Consider the following 20,093-nt stretch of genomic DNA (forward strand, 5'->3'; position numbering starts at 1 on the left):
TGTGTGGGGATCTCTGACGGCACAAGGAGTTTGGGAATCTCAGGAGGTGAGATTTCCGATCAATATTTTGGAACTCCGTGCAATTTTCAGAGCTCTTCAGTTTTGGCCTCTTCTGAAGAGAGAATCGTTCATTTGTTTTCAGACAGACAATGTCACAACTGTGGCATACATCAATCATCAAGGAGGGACTCACAGTCCTCTGGCTATGAAAGAAGTATCTCGAATTTTGGTTTGGGCGGAATCCAGCTCCTGTCTAATCTCTGCGGTTCATATCCCAGGTGTAGACAATTGGGAAGCGGATTATCTCAGTCGCCAAACGTTGCATCCGGGCGAATGGTCTCTTCACCCAGAGGTATTTCTTCAGATTGTTCAATTGTGGGGGCTCCCAGAGATAGATCTGATGGCCTCTCATCTAAACAAGAAACTTCCCAGGTATCTGTCCAGATCCCGGGATCCTCAGGCGGAGGCAGTGGATGCATTATCACTTCCTTGGAAGTATCATCCTGCCTATATCTTTCCGCCTCTAGTTCTTCTTCCAAGAGTAATCTCCAAGATTCTGAGGGAATGCTCGTTTGTTCTGCTAATAGCTCCGGCATGGCCTCACAGGTTTTGGTATGCGGATCTTGTCCGGATGGCATCTTGCCAGCCATGGACTCTTCCGTTAAGACCAGACCTTCTGTCACAAGGTCCTTTTTTCCATCCGGATCTGAAATCCTTAAATTTAAAGGTATGGAGATTGAACGCTTGATTCTTGGTCATAGAGGTTTCTCTGACTCCGTGATTAATACTATGTTACAGGCTCGTAAATCTGTATCTCGAGAGATATATTATAGAGTCTGGAAGACTTATATTTCTTGGTGTCTTTCTCATCATTTTTCTTGGCATTCTTTTAGAATACCGAGAATTTTACAATTTCTTCAGGATGGTTTAGATAAGGGTTTGTCCGCAAGTTCTTTGAAAGGACAAATCTCTGCTCTTTCTGTTCTTTTTCACAGAAAGATTGCTATTCTTCCTGATATTCATTGTTTTGTACAAGCTTTGGTTCGTATAAAACCTGTCATTAAGTCAATTTCTCCTCCTTGGAGTTTGAATTTGGTTCTGGGAGCTCTTCAAGCTCCTCCGTTTGAACCTATGCATTCATTGGACATTAAATTACTTTCTTGGAAAGTTTTGTTCCTTTTGGCTATCTCTTCTGCTAGAAGAGTTTCTGAATTATCTGCTCTTTCATGTGAGTCTCCTTTTCTGATTTTTCATCAGGATAAGGCGGTGTTGCGAACTTCTTTTGAATTTTTACCTAAAGTTGTGAATTCCAACAACATTAGTAGAGAAATTGTGGTTCCTTCATTATGTCCTAATCCTAAGAATTCTAAGGAGAAATCATTGCATTCTTTGGATGTTGTTAGAGCTTTGAAATATTATGTTGAAGCTACGAAATCTTTCCGTAAGACTTCTAGTCTATTTGTTATCTTTTCCGGTTCTAGGAAAGGCCAGAAAGCTTCTGCCATTTCTTTGGCATCTTGGTTGAAATCTTTAATTCATCTTGCCTATGTTGAGTCGGGTAAAACTCCGCCTCAAAGAATTACAGCTCATTCTACTAGGTCAGTATCTACTTCCTGGGCGTTTAGGAATGAAGCTTCGGTTGACCAGATCTGCAAAGCAGCAACTTGGTCTTCTTTGCATACTTTTACTAAATTCTACCATTTTGATGTATTTTCTTCTTCTGAAGCAGTTTTTGGTAGAAAAGTTCTTCAGGCAGCGGTTTCAGTTTGAATCTTCTGCTTATGTTTTTTGTTAAACTTTATTTTGGGTGTGGATTATTTTCAGCAGGAATTGGCTGTCTTTATTTTATCCCTCCCTCTCTAGTGACTCTTGTGTGGAAAGATCCACATCTTGGGTAGTCATTATCCCATACGTCACTAGCTCATGGACTCTTGTTAATTACATGAAAGAAAACATAATTTATGTAAGAACTTACCTGATAAATTCATTTCTTTCATATTAACAAGAGTCCATGAGGCCCACCCTTTTTTGTGGTGGTTATGATTTTTTTGTATAAAGCACAATTATTCCAATTCCTTATTTTATATGCTTCGCACTTTTTCTTATCACCCCACTTCTTGGCTATTCGTTAAACTGATTTGTGGGTGTGGTGAGGGGTGTATTTATAGGCATTTTAAGGTTTGGGAAACTTTGCCCCTCCTGGTAGGAATGTATATCCCATACGTCACTAGCTCATGGACTCTTGTTAATATGAAAGAAATGAATTTATCAGGTAAGTTCTTACATAAATTATGTTTTTCCCAGTGTGGAAATGTCACAAGCCTCCCAGGTAAAAAGTTTAATTTTCGGCCAGTCCCTGGTCTACAGTGTGCTTCTTCTTATGTGATACCCAGCCCTCCCCAGGTGAAATGCGCATTTATCTGCCAATCCTCTGGGTGGTAGAAAGTTATTCCTCGAAAAATCCTTGCCATTGTGCTTGTTTTGCCATAAGTTTGTTCATTTATAAACCGCACACATTCTATATAGCAGTTTTAAGGCACTTTTCATTTTAGTTTCTGTCTCTTTAAATTTAGTGTGGCTTACTATTACAATGGCATTTAACCCCTGTGAGACTCTTTAAAATCTTCCCTACTAATTCACCAGGATGCTGGAGAGAATGTGATGATCTGGGAATTCCTCTCCATATTTGTTGGACATGCCCAAAAATGTGCCCATTGTGGCATCAAGTATTTAGCAATTGTTCCACTGAACACATCCCTATAACTATTTCTGCTGAAGCGGGACTGTTTCATATCTTTCCTACAATTTTACCAGTTCTACAAAAAAAATATCTACCTATTTTTGGCGGTTAAATTGACCCTGGCTCGGAATTTATTGCAGCAAACCTCTCCTACGTGGTCAATAATAGTTGATATCTTAAACTATCTTAAACCTATGTAGGCTTATATCACCCAAATTAACAACTCAGTTGAACTACATCATTTGGTCTGGGAATTTATCTTGGTCTGGGATCATCTTAATTACTAATGGGATATTCACCTCCTGGTCAGCAGGAGGAGGCAAAGAGCACCACAGCAGAGCTGTTAAATAGCTCCTCCCTTCCCTCCCACCCCAGTCATTCTCTTTGCCTACGTTAGTGATAGGAAGAGGTAAAGTGAGGTGTTAGTATAGATTCTTCAATCAAGAGTTTATTATTTTTAAATTGGTTCCAGAGAGTGCTACTTTGTCCTAGGGTGTAAACATAGTCTATCAGTCTCTACAGTAGAGCTTTGGTGGCTTTAAAGCAATGGGAACTTGTGGGACATAATTCTCACTGCTCCTCCCATACTGATGCTGCCCTGACTTATAAACTCTGAAGGATTTTTACTCAGGACTTTCGTTTCTTTCCAGGTCCATGGGAGGGAGAGGACCTCTTAAATCTGGGTACTGCCTTGCTGCCAGGCAGACAATGAGGTAAGTGCTAACTTTTTTTCTGGGAGTAGAGGATCTCAGAGAGAGTTTGGGCACTTTATTAAATTTCCATCTAGCCTCATTATATTCGGGTCAGAATCTCCTAGTTTTAGTAGGGGACATTAAGGCAGTTAAGACGCAGGCACTGGCATATCTTTAATTCCCAGGTTTAATAATAAGGCATGCCTGGGTGAAAGACAGTAACGTTTTTTTTGTGTTTTTTTTTATTTGCACACAGGGTTTGTATTGCGGTGTGTGCTCTTAGCCATGTGGAGTTGTCTCCAAGCCTAAGGGGCTGATGACTTAGTCTGTGCAATGCTTCTTCTGTAACATCAGATGCACAGTGGAGACTCTGCTACAGTGGAATCGGACTGAGCAGTTGTTTAGACATTAGATGCATTCTCAGTCTGTCTGCTTGATCCCGGTAGCTATAGTTAGTCAATGGCGACCGGGATATTACATGTTAAATTTTTATTTATGTATATGGAAAATTTGGGGGAAAGAATGTCAGTGTGAGCAGTGTTTCCGCGATATCAGCGGTGTAGCATAATTTTACATTGAGTAGAGACCAATTCAGTGAGGTCTAACCTTTTGCTCCCGGTGCCTTTACTCAGACTATGGTGACCGGGAGCTAATTTGGGTAACGCCCACGAGGGGCGGAGCTGCTAATCGGTGCCAAGGTTTTCTCTCCTCCCTCCTGACAGTTCTGTGGATAATAGCGCTAGGAGGGGAGGATGGCGCTGTATAGATAACACTTTCTTCCTGTCACTTCCGGTTATCGGTAGACACAAATGACTTTTTTCATAATTGCTTGCGCTTCAGCCAGTGCTGTAATAAGTTCAGTTTGTTGTAGACGAGCTTTCTGTCGCCTCAGCTGGGTCAAGCTGAGGTATAAATAGTGTTCTGACAATTCCCTCATACATCTTCAGGAGTTAGTAAAAAATAAAGATATTTTACTTTTAACATTTAAAGTGACAGGATCACTTGCGATATATTGGTTTTTCTTATCAACTGGTCAAGTTTTTATTTCATTATTCTGCTATATGTGAGGCAGGTTGATTAAAGGAGTGGTGTACATTCATTTTCCTATCTCACAAGCAGTGCCCTGCGGTTCCTTGCTATTTCCATCTGGAATTGCGGCACCAGACATTGTTTCCTTAATGTTATGGCGATGTTTATGGGCAGAAATGTTGACATGCTAATTTGCTTGTTTCTGCACAGAGAAATAAGACTTTTAAAACTTAGACAGTTACGTTTTTTATTAAAAGAATTTCAGCTGTTTGTTTAATTCATCCTTTGTGCTTTAGGATGCCACAAAAGCACACCAAAAAAAAAAGTTACCTTTTAGAATTTAAAGAGACAGTAACGTTTTTTATGTGTCAATTTTTATTTAAAAATGTCACTTTTTTATGAACCTACTCCTCCTAAGGCGTTTGCTGTTTAGGAGTCTGTTGACAATGGTTAATCTATGCCACAAATTTCTCCTATAGTGTCCCACAAAATTTTATGGCTCACATGCAGTGCCCTGCGCTTCCTCTCACACTCCACCCGGAGTTACTCTGCATTTTATGCATTATATGTTTTTTCCACGTGGTAGAAAACATTACTAGAGGAATTATTTTCAATCATTTAGGGTGATTGATTCAGTAGTTGCTATTCCGATTGGTTCTTCCCTGTTACCTGGAATTCTCAGACTCAGATGAGTAGGAGACCTCTCTGATGTTGTTTTTCTTTCAGTTTTTTAGCTTGAGCACCTCCATTTGTTATTTTAGGAGGTTTTAGCTACCCTGGGCAACTCCAACACTACCGGTGTAATCTATCCTAGTGCATCCAGTAAGTTATAAGGAATGGACGCACCCCCAATATTTAAAGAGACTTGGGAACCATAATAAAGGAGGCTGGGCAAACATACCCTAAAGTGGAAGGAGTAGTTTCCAGCTTAACTAAGAGAACTACTATACCTTTAAAGGATAGTTGGATTTTTCAAAGGTCCTATGGACAAAAATTAGAAAAGGTGATGTACACCAGGGCTTACAATGGCAACCAGCTGTGCACTTAGTAGCATCAGACAACGCATCAAACCAATAAGCCGTCGCACTATTGCCGGTAACAAAGTCAGAAACTCCCCTGGATAAAATACAGGATAGAATAAAGGCTTTTTTAGATTGGCTAATTCCTTTATTTCAAATTTTTCCCTTCAAGTTATCAAACTGGGAGTGTAAGTTTCAGGTTTCTCTGTTCCAGCTCACAGAGCCTTATGGTTAGAGCCTTGTTCTATGGATGTATGCTCTAAGTCTAAGCTTTTAGTGTTTCCTTACAAGGGGTAGACCTTGTTGGCACCTGGCTTGATGGAATAAATATCTTTTGATATTTAAAGAATTTCAACAAAAAAAAAAATCCAAATAGCCTGCTGTTGAATCAAGGACAGCATGAAGGACATACCCCCGATCCGGTATCGGATCTTGTAGGGGGCAGACTTTCCGTCCTCGCTCAGGCTTGGGTTTAGGATTTTCCACCCAGAGGCAAGTTTCTGCTTTCAAGATTATCTGCAGATCTGACATGAGGAGAGGCGTTTTTACACTGTGTAGGAGACCTCTCAGACCTGGGAGTGATTGTTCCTGTTCCAATACAGTTACAGGGTCTGGGTTTTTTATCCCAATCTGTTTGTGGTTCTCCAAAAAGGAGGGAACCTTCAGACCAATTTTGGATCTCAACAGTCTAAACAAATTTCTTAGTGTACTATTTTGTTTTCAAGATGGAAACTATTCGTTCCATTCTTCCCTTGATCCAAGAGGGTCCATTTATGACAACAGTGGATTTACAGGACGCGTACCCTCACGTGCCATTCGCAAGAATCGACTCGAGTTCTAAGGTTTGCCTTTCTGGACAAATGCTTCCAGTTTGTGGCTCTTCCTTTGTCTTGCCACAGCTCTGAGTTTTCATATCCTTCCCGCGCTCTCACGGGTGGAAGGTAAATTTGGAGAAGAGTTCCTTTGTCCCAAGCACAAGGGTAACTTTCTTGGGAACCATATTAAATTTCATATCAATGAAGATTTTTCTGACAGAATGTCAGGAAATCAGAGATTATCGATTCTCGTCTAGTCATTCAATCCACCCCTCGGCCTTCAGTGGCTCAGTGCATGGAGGTAATCGGGCTTATGGTGAATGCAATGGACATCATTCCGTTTGCTCAGTTCCATCTCGGACCTCTGCAGTTAAGCATGTTCAGGCTATGGATCGGAGATTATACAGATTTGTCTACTCGTATATTTCTGGAGCAGGAGACAAGGGATTCTCTTCAATAGTGGTTGTCTCTGGATCATCTCTCCCAGGGAACCTGCTTTCGCAGACCATCTTGGGTGATTGTGACAACAGACGCCAGCCTTCTAGGGTGGGGAGCAGTCTGGGGCTCCCTAAGGGCTCAGGGAGTTTGGACTTAGCCAGAGTATGTTCTTCCTATAAACATTCTGTAGCTGAGAGCGATCTACAATGTTCTTCTGGCCTGGCTTCAGTTAGCCTTGGTCCAGTTTATCAGCTTCCAGTCGAACAAAATAACGTCAGTGACTTACATCAATCATCAGGGAGGAACGAGGAGTTCCTTGGTGATGAAGGAGGTATCCAAAATGATTCAGTGGGCGGCGGCCCATTCTTGCTGCCGGTCGACGATCCACATCCCAGGGGTGGACAACTGGGAGGTGGATTTCCTGAGCAGGCAGGCCTCTCATCCGGGGGTTTCTTCCTCAGATCAAGCAGGAGAGGGCATCGGTGATCCTCATAGCACCGGCTTCGCCTCGCAGGATTTGGTATGCAGATCTGGTGGGCATGTCATCTCTGCTACCTTAGAGACTTCCGTTGAGGAAGGACCTTTTAATTCAAGGGCCCCTCCTTCACCCAAATCTGTTTTTTTTTTCTGAAACTGACTGCTAGGAACGCTTAATATTATTTAAGCTGGGTTTTTCTGACTCGGTCATTGAGACCATGATTCAGGCTCGTAAGCCTGTCACTAGAAAAATATATCATAAGATATGGCGTTCTAGTTTAGTTCTTCAAGGGGCTCAGTTTGAGCCTATGCGTTCCTTAGATATTAAGTTGTTATCTTGGAAGGTTTTATTTATTGTTGCTATTTCTTCTGCTCGGAGAGTGTCAGAGCTCTTGGCATTACAGTATGAGTCTCATCTTATTTTCCATTCAGATAAGGTAGTTTTACGTACTAAATTAGGATTTCTTCCTAAGGTTGTTTCTGATCTGAACATTAATCAGGTGATTTTTGTTCTTTTCCTGTGTCCTAATCCTTCTTCTCAGAAGGAAAGACTTCTGCACTATTTGGACATGGTCCGTGCTTTAAAAGTTTTACCTGCAGGCGACTAAGGACTGTTGTCAGTCTTCTTTGTTTGTGGTTTTCTCAGGAAAACGCAAAGGGACAGAGAGCTACGGCTACTTCTCTTTCTTTTTGGCTGAAGAGTATCATGCGTTTTGCATATGAGACTGCTGGACAGCAGCCTCCCGGGAGAGTTACGGCTCATTCCGCGAGGGCTGTTGCTTCCTCTTGGGTGTTCAAAAATGAAGCTTCTGTGGAACAGATTTGCAAGGCTGCAACTTGGTCCTCTCTTCACACTTTTTCAAAGTTCTACAAATTTAACACTTGCCTCGGCTGAGGCCGCTTTTGGGAGAAAGGTTCTTCAAGTAGTGGTGCCTTCCGTTTAGGTTCCCTGTCTTGTCCCTCCCGTATCATCTGTGTACTCTAGCTTGGGTATTGAATCCCATTAGTAATTAAGATGATCCGTGGACTCATTGTGTCTTAAAGAAAAGAAAATGTATGCTTACCTCATAAATGTACTATTTACTCTCAGGCAGGACATAGATGAAGATTTCTGCCTGGAGAGACACTGTTAACTCAGAAAGGCTGACAGTGTCCCCATTAGGGGAAGGGGAAGCAGTAATCCTAATGTTATCGGAGGTTTTTACTAGCTTGTATAAAGGGTTAATTTTTTTTGGGCACTCAGTTTATGTGAATTTGGGACAAACGTTTTTGTGTCTGGGAGTAACATTTTCTGTTTTATGGGACATTTGCTTGAGAGTTCTTTGGGGTTGTTTATAACCCACATGGCTTTCAGGCAGGGTTTGTTAGTTTTGTGTAGGCCCCAGCAATATCGAGTGAGGTGGGCGGGGCCTGCATTTACAAGCAGCAAGCAACTTCTCCTGAGGTCCTGATAGTCTTCTGAGGGACTAATTGAAGCTTTAAACCCCATATTATTGCTTCCTAAGGGCAGGTAGGGCCACAGCAGAGCTGTGGCAAGGTGCTTTAGGGGGTTTTAACCGGTTTTAGACATATTTCAATCCGTTTTTTTTTCATTTGGGGGTTTATTGCTTATTAACTTGTGGTGCAATCCTTCTAAAGCTTAGTGGGTACACTGTTAAAATTTCAGAAAAATTGAAGCAATTTTAACCTTTTTTGCAGTTTGTGTATGCCTTTTTTTCTCTTAAAGGCACAGTACCATTTTTGCAAATTGTCGTTTTTTTCATTAAATAAAGTGTTTTCCAACCTTGCTTGCTTTATTACTAGTCTGTTAAACATGTCTGACACTGAGGAAACTCATTGTTCCATTTTTTTAGAAGCCATTGTGGAACCCCCTCTTAGAATGTGTCCCACTTGTACTGATTTTGACTTATAAAAGTTTGACATTAGATGATTCTCAGACAGAAGGAAATCAGGGTTTGCATCTAGTTCTCCCCAAGTGTCACAACCAGTAACGCCTGCACAAGCGACGCCAAGCACTTCTAGTGCGTCTAATTCTTTCACCTTGCAAGATATGGCTTCAGTTATGAATACTACCCTCACAGAGGTTTTATCTAAGCTGCCTGGGTTGCAAGGGAAGCGCAGTAGCTCTGGGTTAAGAACAAATGCTGAGCCTTCTGACGCTTTAGTAGCCGTATCCGATATTCCCTCACAATGTTCTGAAGTAGGGATGAGGGATTTGCTGTCTGAGGGAGAAATTTCTGATTCAGGAAAGATGTTCTCTCAGACAGATTCAGATATGACGGCATTTCAATTTAAGCTAGAGCACCTCTGCTTATTGCTCGGAGGTTTTAGCTACTCTGGATGATTGTGACCCTATTGTAGTTCAAGAGAAATTGTGTAAAATGGACAAATATTTAGAGGTTCCTGTTTACACTGATGTTTTTCCGGTCCCTAAGAGGATTTCTGACATTGTTACTAAGGAGTGGGATCAGCTAGGTATTCCGTTCTCTCCCCCTCCTGTTTTTAAGAAAATGTTTCCCATTTCTGATACCATAAAGGACTCATGGCAGACGGTCCCTAAGGTGGAGGGAGCTATTTCTACCCTGGCTAAGCTCCAATGGGGCTCCCTCCAAGGACTGTGATGCACTCTTTTACCTTGTCAAATGGCTCCAATGGAGGTGGTGAAGTAAGTTTGTGCTAGATTTCTACGTTGATATTCGCTTCACAGCAGGCTGAAGTCCGGTTTTTCTCTCGGAGTGCAGTGAATGTCAGAGGGATGTGAAGAGAGTATTGCCTATTTGAATACCATGGTCTTCCTCTAGGGGATCTATTTCATAGGTTCTCAGTTATCGGTCGTAGAGATTTCTTCTCCTACCTCCCTTTTCAGATCGACGATATACTCTTATATACCATTACCTCTACTGATTCTCGTTTCAGTACTGGTTTGGCTTTCTACTACATGTAGATGAGTGTCCTGGGGTAAGTAAGTATTATTTTTTGTGACACTCTAAGCTATGGTTGGGCACTTTATATGTAAAGTTCTAAATATATGTGTTTAAACTTATTTGCCATGATTCAGGATAATCAGTGTTCCTTCTTTCAGACTGTCAGTTTCATTTTTTGGGAAAATGCATATGAATAAAATATTTTTCTTACCTTAAAATTTTCAATTGACTTTTTTCTTCTAAATTACGAGCTGTTCGGCTCGCGGGTGCAGAAAATGCTACAATTTATTGCGTCATTTTTGGCGCAAGAATATAGTCATTGGCGTTATAGTTGACACCGGAAGTTTTCACGTGGTTGCGTTATTTTTGACGCATGTTTGTTGCAGACGTTTTTTGGCGCCAAAAAATGTGGGCTTCATACTTTGCGCCAGTTTTTTTCACATTATTTCAGTCTCACTTTTTAGTTGCTTCTGGTTGCTAGAGGCTTGTTTTGTTTTGCATTTTTTCCCATTTAAGGAATTTGATAATTTTGCTTTATATGTTGTTTTTTTCTATTACATATTGCAAGATGTCACTACCTGACCCTGGATCAGAATCTACTTCTGGAAAGACGCTGCCTGATGTTGGTTCTACCAAAGCTAAGTGCATTTGTTGTAAACTTTTGGTAACTGTTCCTCTGGTTGTAGTTTGTGTTAGTTGTCATGATAAACTATCCAACGCATATAATATTTCCATTAGTAATAATCCATTACCTGTTGTTGTTCCTTCAACATCTAATGTTCAGGATGTTCCTGTTAATGTAAGAGAATTTGTTTCTAATTCTATTCGGAAGGCTCTGTCTGTTATTCCTCCTTCTAGTAAACGTAAAAGGTCTTTTAAAACTTCTCATATTTCAGATTAATTTTTAAATGACCGCCATCATTCTGACTTATCTATCTCTGATGAGGATCTATCTGGTTCAGAAGATTCTGCCTCAGATATTGACACTGATAAATCTTCATATTTGTTTAAGATGGAGTTTATTCGTTCTTTACTTAAAGAAGTGTTGATTGCATTAGATATGGAGGAGTCTAGTCCTCTTGATGTTAAAACTAATAAGCGTTTAAATTCAGTTTTTAAACCTCATGTAGTTATTCCAGAAGTTTTTCCAGTTCCTGGTGCTATTTCAGAAGTAATTTCTAGGGAATGGAATAGTCTGGGTACTTCATTTACCCCTTCTCCAAGGTTTAAGAAATTGTACCCTTTGCCATCTGATAGATTAGAGTTTTGGGGAAAAAATCCCCAAAGTTGATGGGGCTATCTCTACTCTTGCTAAACGTACTACTACTCCTACGGCAGATAGTACTTCTTTTAAGGATCCTTTAGATAGGAAGCTTGAATCCTTTCTAAGGAAGGCTTATTTATGTTCAGGTAATCTTCTTAGACCTGCTATTTCTTTGGCTGATGTTGCTGCAGCTTCCACCTTCTGGTTGGAGGCTTTAGCGCAACAAGTGTCAGACCATAATGCTTATAGCATTGTTAAACTTCTTCAACATGCTAATAACTTTGTGATGCCATTTTTGATATCATTAGGATTGATGTCAGATATATGTCTTAAGCCATAAAGCTCTTCTAGCTAAAATAGCTAAAGTCTTGGAATGCTGATATGACTTCTAAGTCAACGTTGCCTTCTCTTTTTTTCCAAGGTAATAAATTATTTGGTTCTCAGTTTGATTCTATAATTTCAACTGTTACTGGGGGGAAGGGAGCCTTTTTGCCTCAGGACAAAAAAATCTAAAGGTAAATATAGGGCTGCTAATCGTTTTCGTTCCTTTCGTCACAATAAGGAACAGAAGCCTGACCCTTCCCCTAAAGGAACAGTTTCCGTTTGGAAACCTTCTCCAGTCTGGAATAAATCCAAGCCTTTTAGAAAGTCAAAACCAGCCCCCAAATCCGCATGAATGTGCGGCCCTCATTCCAGCACAGCTGGTAGGGGGCAGGTTACGATTTTTCAAAGATGTTTGGACCAATTCGATTCAAAGTCTTTGGATTCAGAACATTGTTTCTCAAGGGTACAGAATAGGTTTCAAGGTAAGACCGCCTGTGAGAAGATTTTTCCTCTCACGCATTCCAGTAAACCCAGTAAAGGCTCAGGCGTTTCTGAAATGTGTTTCAGACCTGGAGTCGGCTGGGGTAATTGTGCCAGTTCCAGATCTGGAACGGGGTCTGGGGTTTTACTCAAATCTGTTCATTATACCAAAGAAGGAGAATTCTTTCAGACCAGTTCTGGATCTAAAAATATTGAATCGTTATGTAAGGATACCAACATTTAAAATGGTGACTATAAGGACTATTCTGCCTTTTGTTCAGCAAGGGCATTATATGTCTACAATAGACTTACAGGATGCATATCTTCATATTCCAATTCATCCAGACCACTATCAGTTCCTGAGATTCTCTTTTCTAGACAAGCATTACCAGTTTGTTGCTCTTCCTTTTGGCCTAGCAACAGCTCCAAGGATCTTTTCAAAGGTTCTCGGTGCCCTTCTCTCTGTAATCAGAGAACAGGGTATTGCGGTATTTCCTTATTTGGACAATATCTTGGTACTTGCTCAGTCTTTACATTCTGCAGAATCTCATACGAATCAACTTGTGTTGTTTCTTCAAAGACATGGTTGGAGGATCAATTTACCAAAGAGTTCCTTGATTCCTCAGACAAGGGTAACCTTTTTGGGTTTCCAAATGGATTCAGTGTCCATGACTTTGTCTCTAACAGAAAAGAGACGTCTGAAATTGGTTTCAGTTTGTCGAAACCTTCAGTCTCAATCATTCCCTTCGGTAGCTTTGTGCATGGAAATTCTAGGTCTCATGACTGCTGCATCGGACGTGATCCCTTTTGCTCGTTTTCACATGAGACCTCTCCAGCTTTGTATGTTGAACCAATGGTGCAGGGATTATGCAAAGATATCACAATTAATATCCTTAAATCCCAATGTTCGATCTTCTCTGACTTGGTGGTTGGATCACCATTGTTTAATTCAAGGGGCCTCTTTTGTTAGTCCAACCTGGACTGTGATCTCAACAGATGCGAGTCTTTCAGGTTGGGGAGCTGTATGGGGATCTCTGACAGCGCAGGGGGTTTGGGAATCTCAGGAGGCGAGATTACCAATCAACATTTTGGAATGTGCGATTCTCAGAGCTCTTCAGTTCTGGCCTCTTCTGAAGAGAGAATTGTTTATTTGTTTTCAGACAGACAATATCACAACCGTGGCATACGTCAATCATCAAGGTGGGACTCGCAGTCCTCAGGCTATGAAAGAAGTATCTCGGATACTTGTATGGGCGGAATCCAGCTCCTGTCTAATCTCTGCGGTTCACATCCCAGGTATAGACAATTGGGAAGCGCATTATCTCAGTCACCAAACGTTACATCCGGGGCGAATGGTCTCTTCACCCAGAGATATTTCTTCAGATTGCTCAAATCTGGGGACTTCCAGAAATAGATCTGATGGCTTCTCATCTAAACAAGAAACTTCCCGGGTATCTGTCCAGATCCAGGGATCCTCAGGCGGAAGCGGTGGACGCGTTGTCACTTCCTTGGAATTATCAACCTGCTTATATCTTTCCGCCTCTAGTTCTTCTTCCAAAAGTGATTTCCAAAATCCTAATGGAGCGTTCGTTTGTACTGCTGGTGGCTCCAGCATGGCCACATAGGTTTTGGTATGCGGATCTCGTTCGGATGGCCAGTTGCCAACCTTGGACACTTCCGTTAAGACCAGACCTTCTATCTCAAGGCCCATTTTTCCATCAGGATCTCAAATCATTAAATTTGAAGGTATGGAGATTGAACGCTTAATATTTAGTCATAGAGGTTTCTCTGATTCAGTGATTAATACTATGTTACAGGCTCGTAAATCTGTGTCTAGAAAGATTTATTACAGAGTTTGGAAGTCTTACATTTCTTGGTGTTCTTCTCATAAATTCTCTTGGCATTCTTTTAGAATTCCTAGAATTTTACAGTTTCTTCAAGATGGTTTGGAAAAAGGTTTGTCTGCAAGTTCCTTGAAAGGACAAATCTCTGCTCTTTCTGTTGTTTTTCACAGAAAGATTGCTAATCATCCTGATATTCATTGTTTTGTACAGGCTTTGGTTCGTATTAAGCCTGTCATTAAGTCAATCTCTCCTCCTTGGAGTCTTAATTTGGTTCTGAGGGCTTTACAGGCTCCTCCGTTTGAACCTATGCATTCTCTGGATATTAAATTACTTTCTTGGAAAGTTTTGTTCCTTTTGGCCATCTCTTCTGCTAGAAGAGTTTCAGAGTTATCTGCTCTTTCTTGTGAATCTCCTTTTCTGATTTTTCATCAGGATAAGGCGGTGTTGCGGACTTCATTTAATTTTTTACCTAAAGTTGTGAATTCTAACAACATTAGTAGATAAATTGTTGTCCCTTCATTGTGTCCTAATACTAAGAATTCTCTGGAGAGATCTTTACATTCTTTGGATGTAGTAAGAGCTTTGAAATATGTTGAAGCTACTAAAGATTTCAGAAAGACTTCGTCTATTTGTTATCTTTTCTGGTTCTAGGAAAGGTCAGAAGGCTTCTGCCATTTCTATGGCGTCTTGGTTAAAGTCTTTGATTCATCATGCTTATGTGGAGTCGGGTAAATCCCTGCCTCAAAGGATTACGGCTCATTCTACTAGGTCAGTTTCTACTTCCTGGGTTTTTAGGAATGAAGCTTCTGTTGATCAGATTTGCAAAGCAGCAACTTGGTCTTCTTTGCATACTTTTACTAAATTCTACCATTTTGATGTTTTTTCTTCTTCTGAAGCAGTTTTTGGTAGAAAAGTACTTCAGGCAGCTGTTTCAGTTTGATTCTTCTGCTTTATAATTTCAGTTTTTTTCATTATAAGATTAAAACTTTTTGATTTGGGTTTTGTATTATTTTTTCAGCGGTATCGGCTGTCTTTATTTTATCCCTCCCTCTCTAGTGACTCTTGCGTGGAAGTTCCACATCTTGGGTATCTATCCCATACGTCACTAGCTCATGGACTCTTGCCAATTACATGAAAGAAAACATAATTTATGTAAGAACTTACCTGATAAATTCATTTCTTTCATATTGGCAAGAGTCCATGAGGCCCACCCTTTTTGTGGTGGTTATGATTTTTTTGTATAAAGCACAATTATTCCAATTCCTTGTTTGATGCTTTCACTCCTTTCTTATCACCCCACTTCTTGGCTATTAGTTAAACTGAATTGTGGGTGTGGTGAGGGGTGTATTTATAGGCATTTTGAGGTTTGGGAAACTTTACCCCTCCTGGTAGGAATGTATATCCCATACGTCACTAGCTCATGGACTCTTGCCAATATGAAAGAAATGAATTTATCAGGTAAGTTCTTACATAAATTATGTTTTTGTTGCACAAGCGTCTGGCAGATGTTCAAGACGTTCGGGCTTTTTGTCAGGCTTTAGTTAGAATTAAGCCTGTGTTTAAACCTATTGCTCTGCCATGGAGTCTAAATTTAGTTCTTAGAGTTCTTCAGGGGGTTCCGTTTGATCCCATGCATTCCATAGATATTAAGCTTTTATCTTGGAAAGTTTTGTTCCTAGTTGCTATCTCTTCAGCTCAAAGAATTTCTGTACTATCTGCATTACAATGTGACTCTCCTTATCTTGTTTTCCATGCTGATAAGGTGGTTTTGCGTACCAAGCCTGGGTTCCTACCTAAGGTTGTTACTAACAGGAATATCTATCAAGAAATTGTTGTTCCTTCTCGGTGTCCTAATCCTTCTTGTAAGAAGGAACGTCTGTTGCACAACTTGGACGTGGTTCGTGCTTTGAAATTTTATTTGCAGGCAACCAAAGATATTCGTCAAACATCTTCTTTGTTTGTTGTCTATTCTGGAAAGCGTAGGGGTCAAAAGGCTACTGCGACTTCTCTTTCCTTTTGGCTGAAAAGCATCATCCGTTTGGCTTATGAGACTGCTGGACAGCAGCCTCCTGAAAGGATTACAGGTTATTTTACTAGAGCGGTAGCTTCCACATGGGCTTTTAAAAATTATGCTTCTGTTGAACAGATTTGTAAGTCTGCGACTTGGTCGTCGCTTCATACCTTTTCAAAATTTTATAAATTTGATACTTTTGCTTCTTCGGAGGCTGTTTTTGCAAGCAGTGGTGCCTTCCGTTTATGTTCCTGTCTTGAACTTCTCTTCATCCGTGTCCTAAAGCTTTGGTATTGGTATCCCACAAGTTAGGATGAATCCGTGGACTCGGTACATCATGCAAAAGAAAACAAAATTTATGCTTACCTGATAAATTTCTTTCTTTTGCGATGTACAGAGTCCACGGCCCGCCCTGTCTATTCAAGACAGATAGTGTTTTTTTATGTAAACTTCAGTCACCTCTGCACCTTATAGTTTCTCCTTTTCTTCCTTGGCCTTCGGTCGAATGACTGGGGGGTGGAGTTAAGGGGGGAGCTATATAGAACGCTCTGCTGTGGTGCTCTCTTTGCTACTTCCTGTCAGGAAGGACAATATCCCACAAGTTAGGATGAATCTGTGGACTCGGTACATCGCAAAAGAAAGAAATTTACCAGGTAAGCATAAATTTTGTTTTTCTAGTATCCATAAATTTTTTCTTTTTTAAAAAGTATGCTTTACATTTACATAAAGCATTGTGTAGTTATAAATACAATAATTTTTCAACCTTCTAATATACATAGATTTTTTTTTTATTTTTTTTTTGATAATTTTAAGTCTTTGTAATGCTATAACTGTCTTGCACAATTGCCAGAACTTTAATGCTTTGTTCTGTATGCCAGGGCTCGACAAACCCAGGAGCCAGGTAGCCACTGTCTCCTAGAATTTTACCCCAGCTCCTATCTTTATGGGTTATTCTCCATATTTCTATATACAATTACCACTGTCTCCTAAATTTTAAACAAATTTGTCGACTCCTTCTACATGCACATATTCTCTTTCAGCCTTTATAAAGGGTTATATAAATGTTTATAGAATTATAGGCTAGTTTAAAAACAAATTGTGTTCTAAGCCTAACACAAAGTATTTAGCTGAACCATTCACATTTGATTGACTTGAATTGGAGAGGATTTTGGTTCCATCTGACATAATGATCCTTATCAGGCTGCTAGAGCTGAGTACATAATTATAAGCAATTTCCAAAGGCTTTAGGGCTGTTTCTACAGAGTTCCAAATATCCTAAATTCTACTTACTGCTTTGAGTATGAAGAAATACAATTTAAGTCTATGTAAAAACAAAAAAGGAAGAACAAGTTTGCCTAGTAACTTACACAATCTTTAAGAATTTTTCTCTTTAACAATTGAACAGATATTTTTCTTCATGAGGGTCTTACTGTGAAAATTGGTGATTTTGGTTTGGCTACTGTAAAATCTAGGTGGAGTGGTTCTCAACAAGTGGAGCAGCCATCGGGATCAATTCTATGGATGGTAATATTTGTATTATCTGTATGTATTTTAATTGCAGTGCTGTACAGCTTTGAGGTCATAGACCATCTTTTTTTGTAGACTTACAAGAAATGGGGAAAATACATTTTAAAAACATATATATATAGAAAGCATGCTATCTGAAGCCTGTCCTGCATTGAATTAAATAAAAAAAATAAAAAAATTAGGTCTGTGACCTAAGGCCTAGTTTCTTAACCTGTGGTACGTGTACCCCTAGGGGTACTTTGCGCATTAGCAAGGGGTACTCCAGAGGTTGGCCTTAATTGTTTTTTTTCCCTGATGTAGCTATTGTAAACATGACGTATCAAAGAAAGCTGTGGTTCTCATGTTTACCCTCAAGCACTCCTAACAAGGAAGAGTGTGAGTATTTCCTTGCCTAGGTTTAACCACTGCTCAATCACGGATTCACCTCAAATTGTTCTGGATTTTTAACGACATATGAGGGCTGGGGTTGAGCTTCACTGATATGAACAGAAAAAGTGTATTACTGTGACCAAGTGTCACAGAGACAAGTGGCAGATATATGTGCCACTGTGAAATGTGTAAAGTGCATCATAGTGAAGTATGCCGCAGTCAAACGAGACACCTAAACTGTGTATGAAATGGTTATTATGCAGAAAATTGTTTATTTTCCTCTGTTTTAATGTAAGAAGCTCAGTAATTGCATCTAATTATTATCAATGGACTATATATCTGTGTTTTGTGTGTATTATTCTCTTTTGTAATATTGTCAAATATTACATTCCGGAAAACACAAAATCAATATCTGATTCCTGTATATTTACTTCATTAAAGGGACAGTCAACACCAGAATTTTTGTTGTTTAAAAAGAATGATAATCCCTTTATTACCCATTCCTCAGTTTTGCACAACCAACACAGTTATAATAATACACGTTTTACCTCTGTAATTATCTTGTATCTAAGCTTCTGCTGACTTCCCGCTTATTTCAGTTCTTTTGACAGGCATGCAGTTTAGCCAATCAGTGCTCAGTCCTATGTTACTTTACGTGCCTGAGCTCAATGTTATCTATATGAAACATGTGAACTAATGCCCTCTAGTGGTCAAAATGTATTCAGATTAGAGGCAGTCTTCAAGGTCTAAGAAATTAGCATATGAACCTCCTAGTTTTAGCTTTCAACTAAGAATACCAAGAGAACAAAGCAAAATTGGTGATAAAAGTAAATTGGGAAGTTGTTTAAAACTGCATGCCCTATTTAAAACATGAAAAAAAAAATTTGGACTTGACTGTCCCTTTAACCCCTTAATGACCACAGCACTTTTCCATTTTCTGTCCGTTTGGGACCAAGGCTATTTTTACGTTTTTGCAGCGTTTGTGTTTAGCTGTAATTTTCCACTTACTCATTTACTCTACCCACACATATTATATACCGTTTTTCTCGCCATTAAATAGACTTTCTAAAGATACCATTATTTTCATCATATCTTATAATTTACTATAAAAAAATTTTATAAAATATGAGGAAAAAATGGAAAAAAACACACCTTTTCTAACTTTGACCCCCAAAATCTACAACCACCAAAAAACACCCATGCTAAATAGTTTCTAAATTTTGTCCTGAGTTTAGAAATAACCAATGTTAACATGTTCTTTGCTTTTTTTGCAAGTTATAGGGCCATAAATACAAGTAGCACTTTGCTATTTCCAAACCACTTTTTTTTTCAAAATTAGCGCTAGTTACATTGGGACACTGATATCTTTCAGGAATCCCTGAATATCCATTGACATGTATATATTTTTTTTAGAAGACATCCCAAAGTATTGATCTAGGCCCATTTTGGTATATTTCATGCCACCATTTCACCGCCAAATGCGATCAAATAAAAAAAATTGTTCACTTTCTCACAAATTTTTTCACAAACTTTAGGTTTCTCACTGAAATTATTTACAAACAACTTATGCAATTATGAAATAAATGGTTGTAAATGCTTCTCTTGGATCCCCTTTGTTCATAAATAGCAGAGATATATGGCTTTGGCTTTGCTTTTTGGTAATTAGAAGACTGCTAAATGCCACTGCGCACCACACGTGTATTATGCCCAGCAGTGAAGGGGTTAATTAGGGAGCATGTAGGGAGCTTTTAGGGTTAAAAATTGTTTTATTTTTTTATTTTCACCGGTTTTTTTTTCTGTAGTGTAGCTTCCCTCCCTCCACAGAGCACCCAACACCTGCTGATGACCGTTATTTTTTATTTTTCTTAACATTTGCCTAAATTGCCTTATATTACTTTCCGTAGAGTAGCGGTTCCCACCCACTCCCATCCCCGCCCACGATCCCGCCCCCCTCCACATCATCTGGGCCATCGATGGCCGCCACCCGCCTCCCACACACGCTCCCACCCACCAACGATGGAAGCCATAGATATCCGGTGCAGAGAGGGCCACAGAGTGGCCCTCTCTGCATCGGATGGCTACTAAGGGTTATTGCAGGATGCCTCGATATCGAGGCATCACTGCAATAACCAGAAAGCAG

At 39.8% G+C, this 20,093-nt stretch overlaps 1 protein-coding gene across 5 annotated transcripts in view; it reads left to right on the plus strand.

Moving 5' to 3' along the window:
- LOC128666479 (RAF proto-oncogene serine/threonine-protein kinase) overlaps positions 1-20,093 on the plus strand; it is a 530,187-nt gene that overhangs the window by 451,219 nt on the left and 58,875 nt on the right. For all 5 annotated transcript variants that reach the window (XM_053721101.1, XM_053721099.1, XM_053721102.1 and 2 more), the window contains one exon: positions 17,463-17,581. In XM_053721101.1, the coding sequence (XP_053577076.1) occupies positions 17,463-17,581 (119 nt within the window). The remainder of the gene's footprint in view (positions 1-17,462; positions 17,582-20,093) is intronic.

The sequence above is a fragment of the Bombina bombina genome, chromosome 7, assembly GCF_027579735.1.
Source record: "Bombina bombina isolate aBomBom1 chromosome 7, aBomBom1.pri, whole genome shotgun sequence".
NCBI classification, from domain to species: Eukaryota; Metazoa; Chordata; class Amphibia; order Anura; family Bombinatoridae; genus Bombina; species Bombina bombina.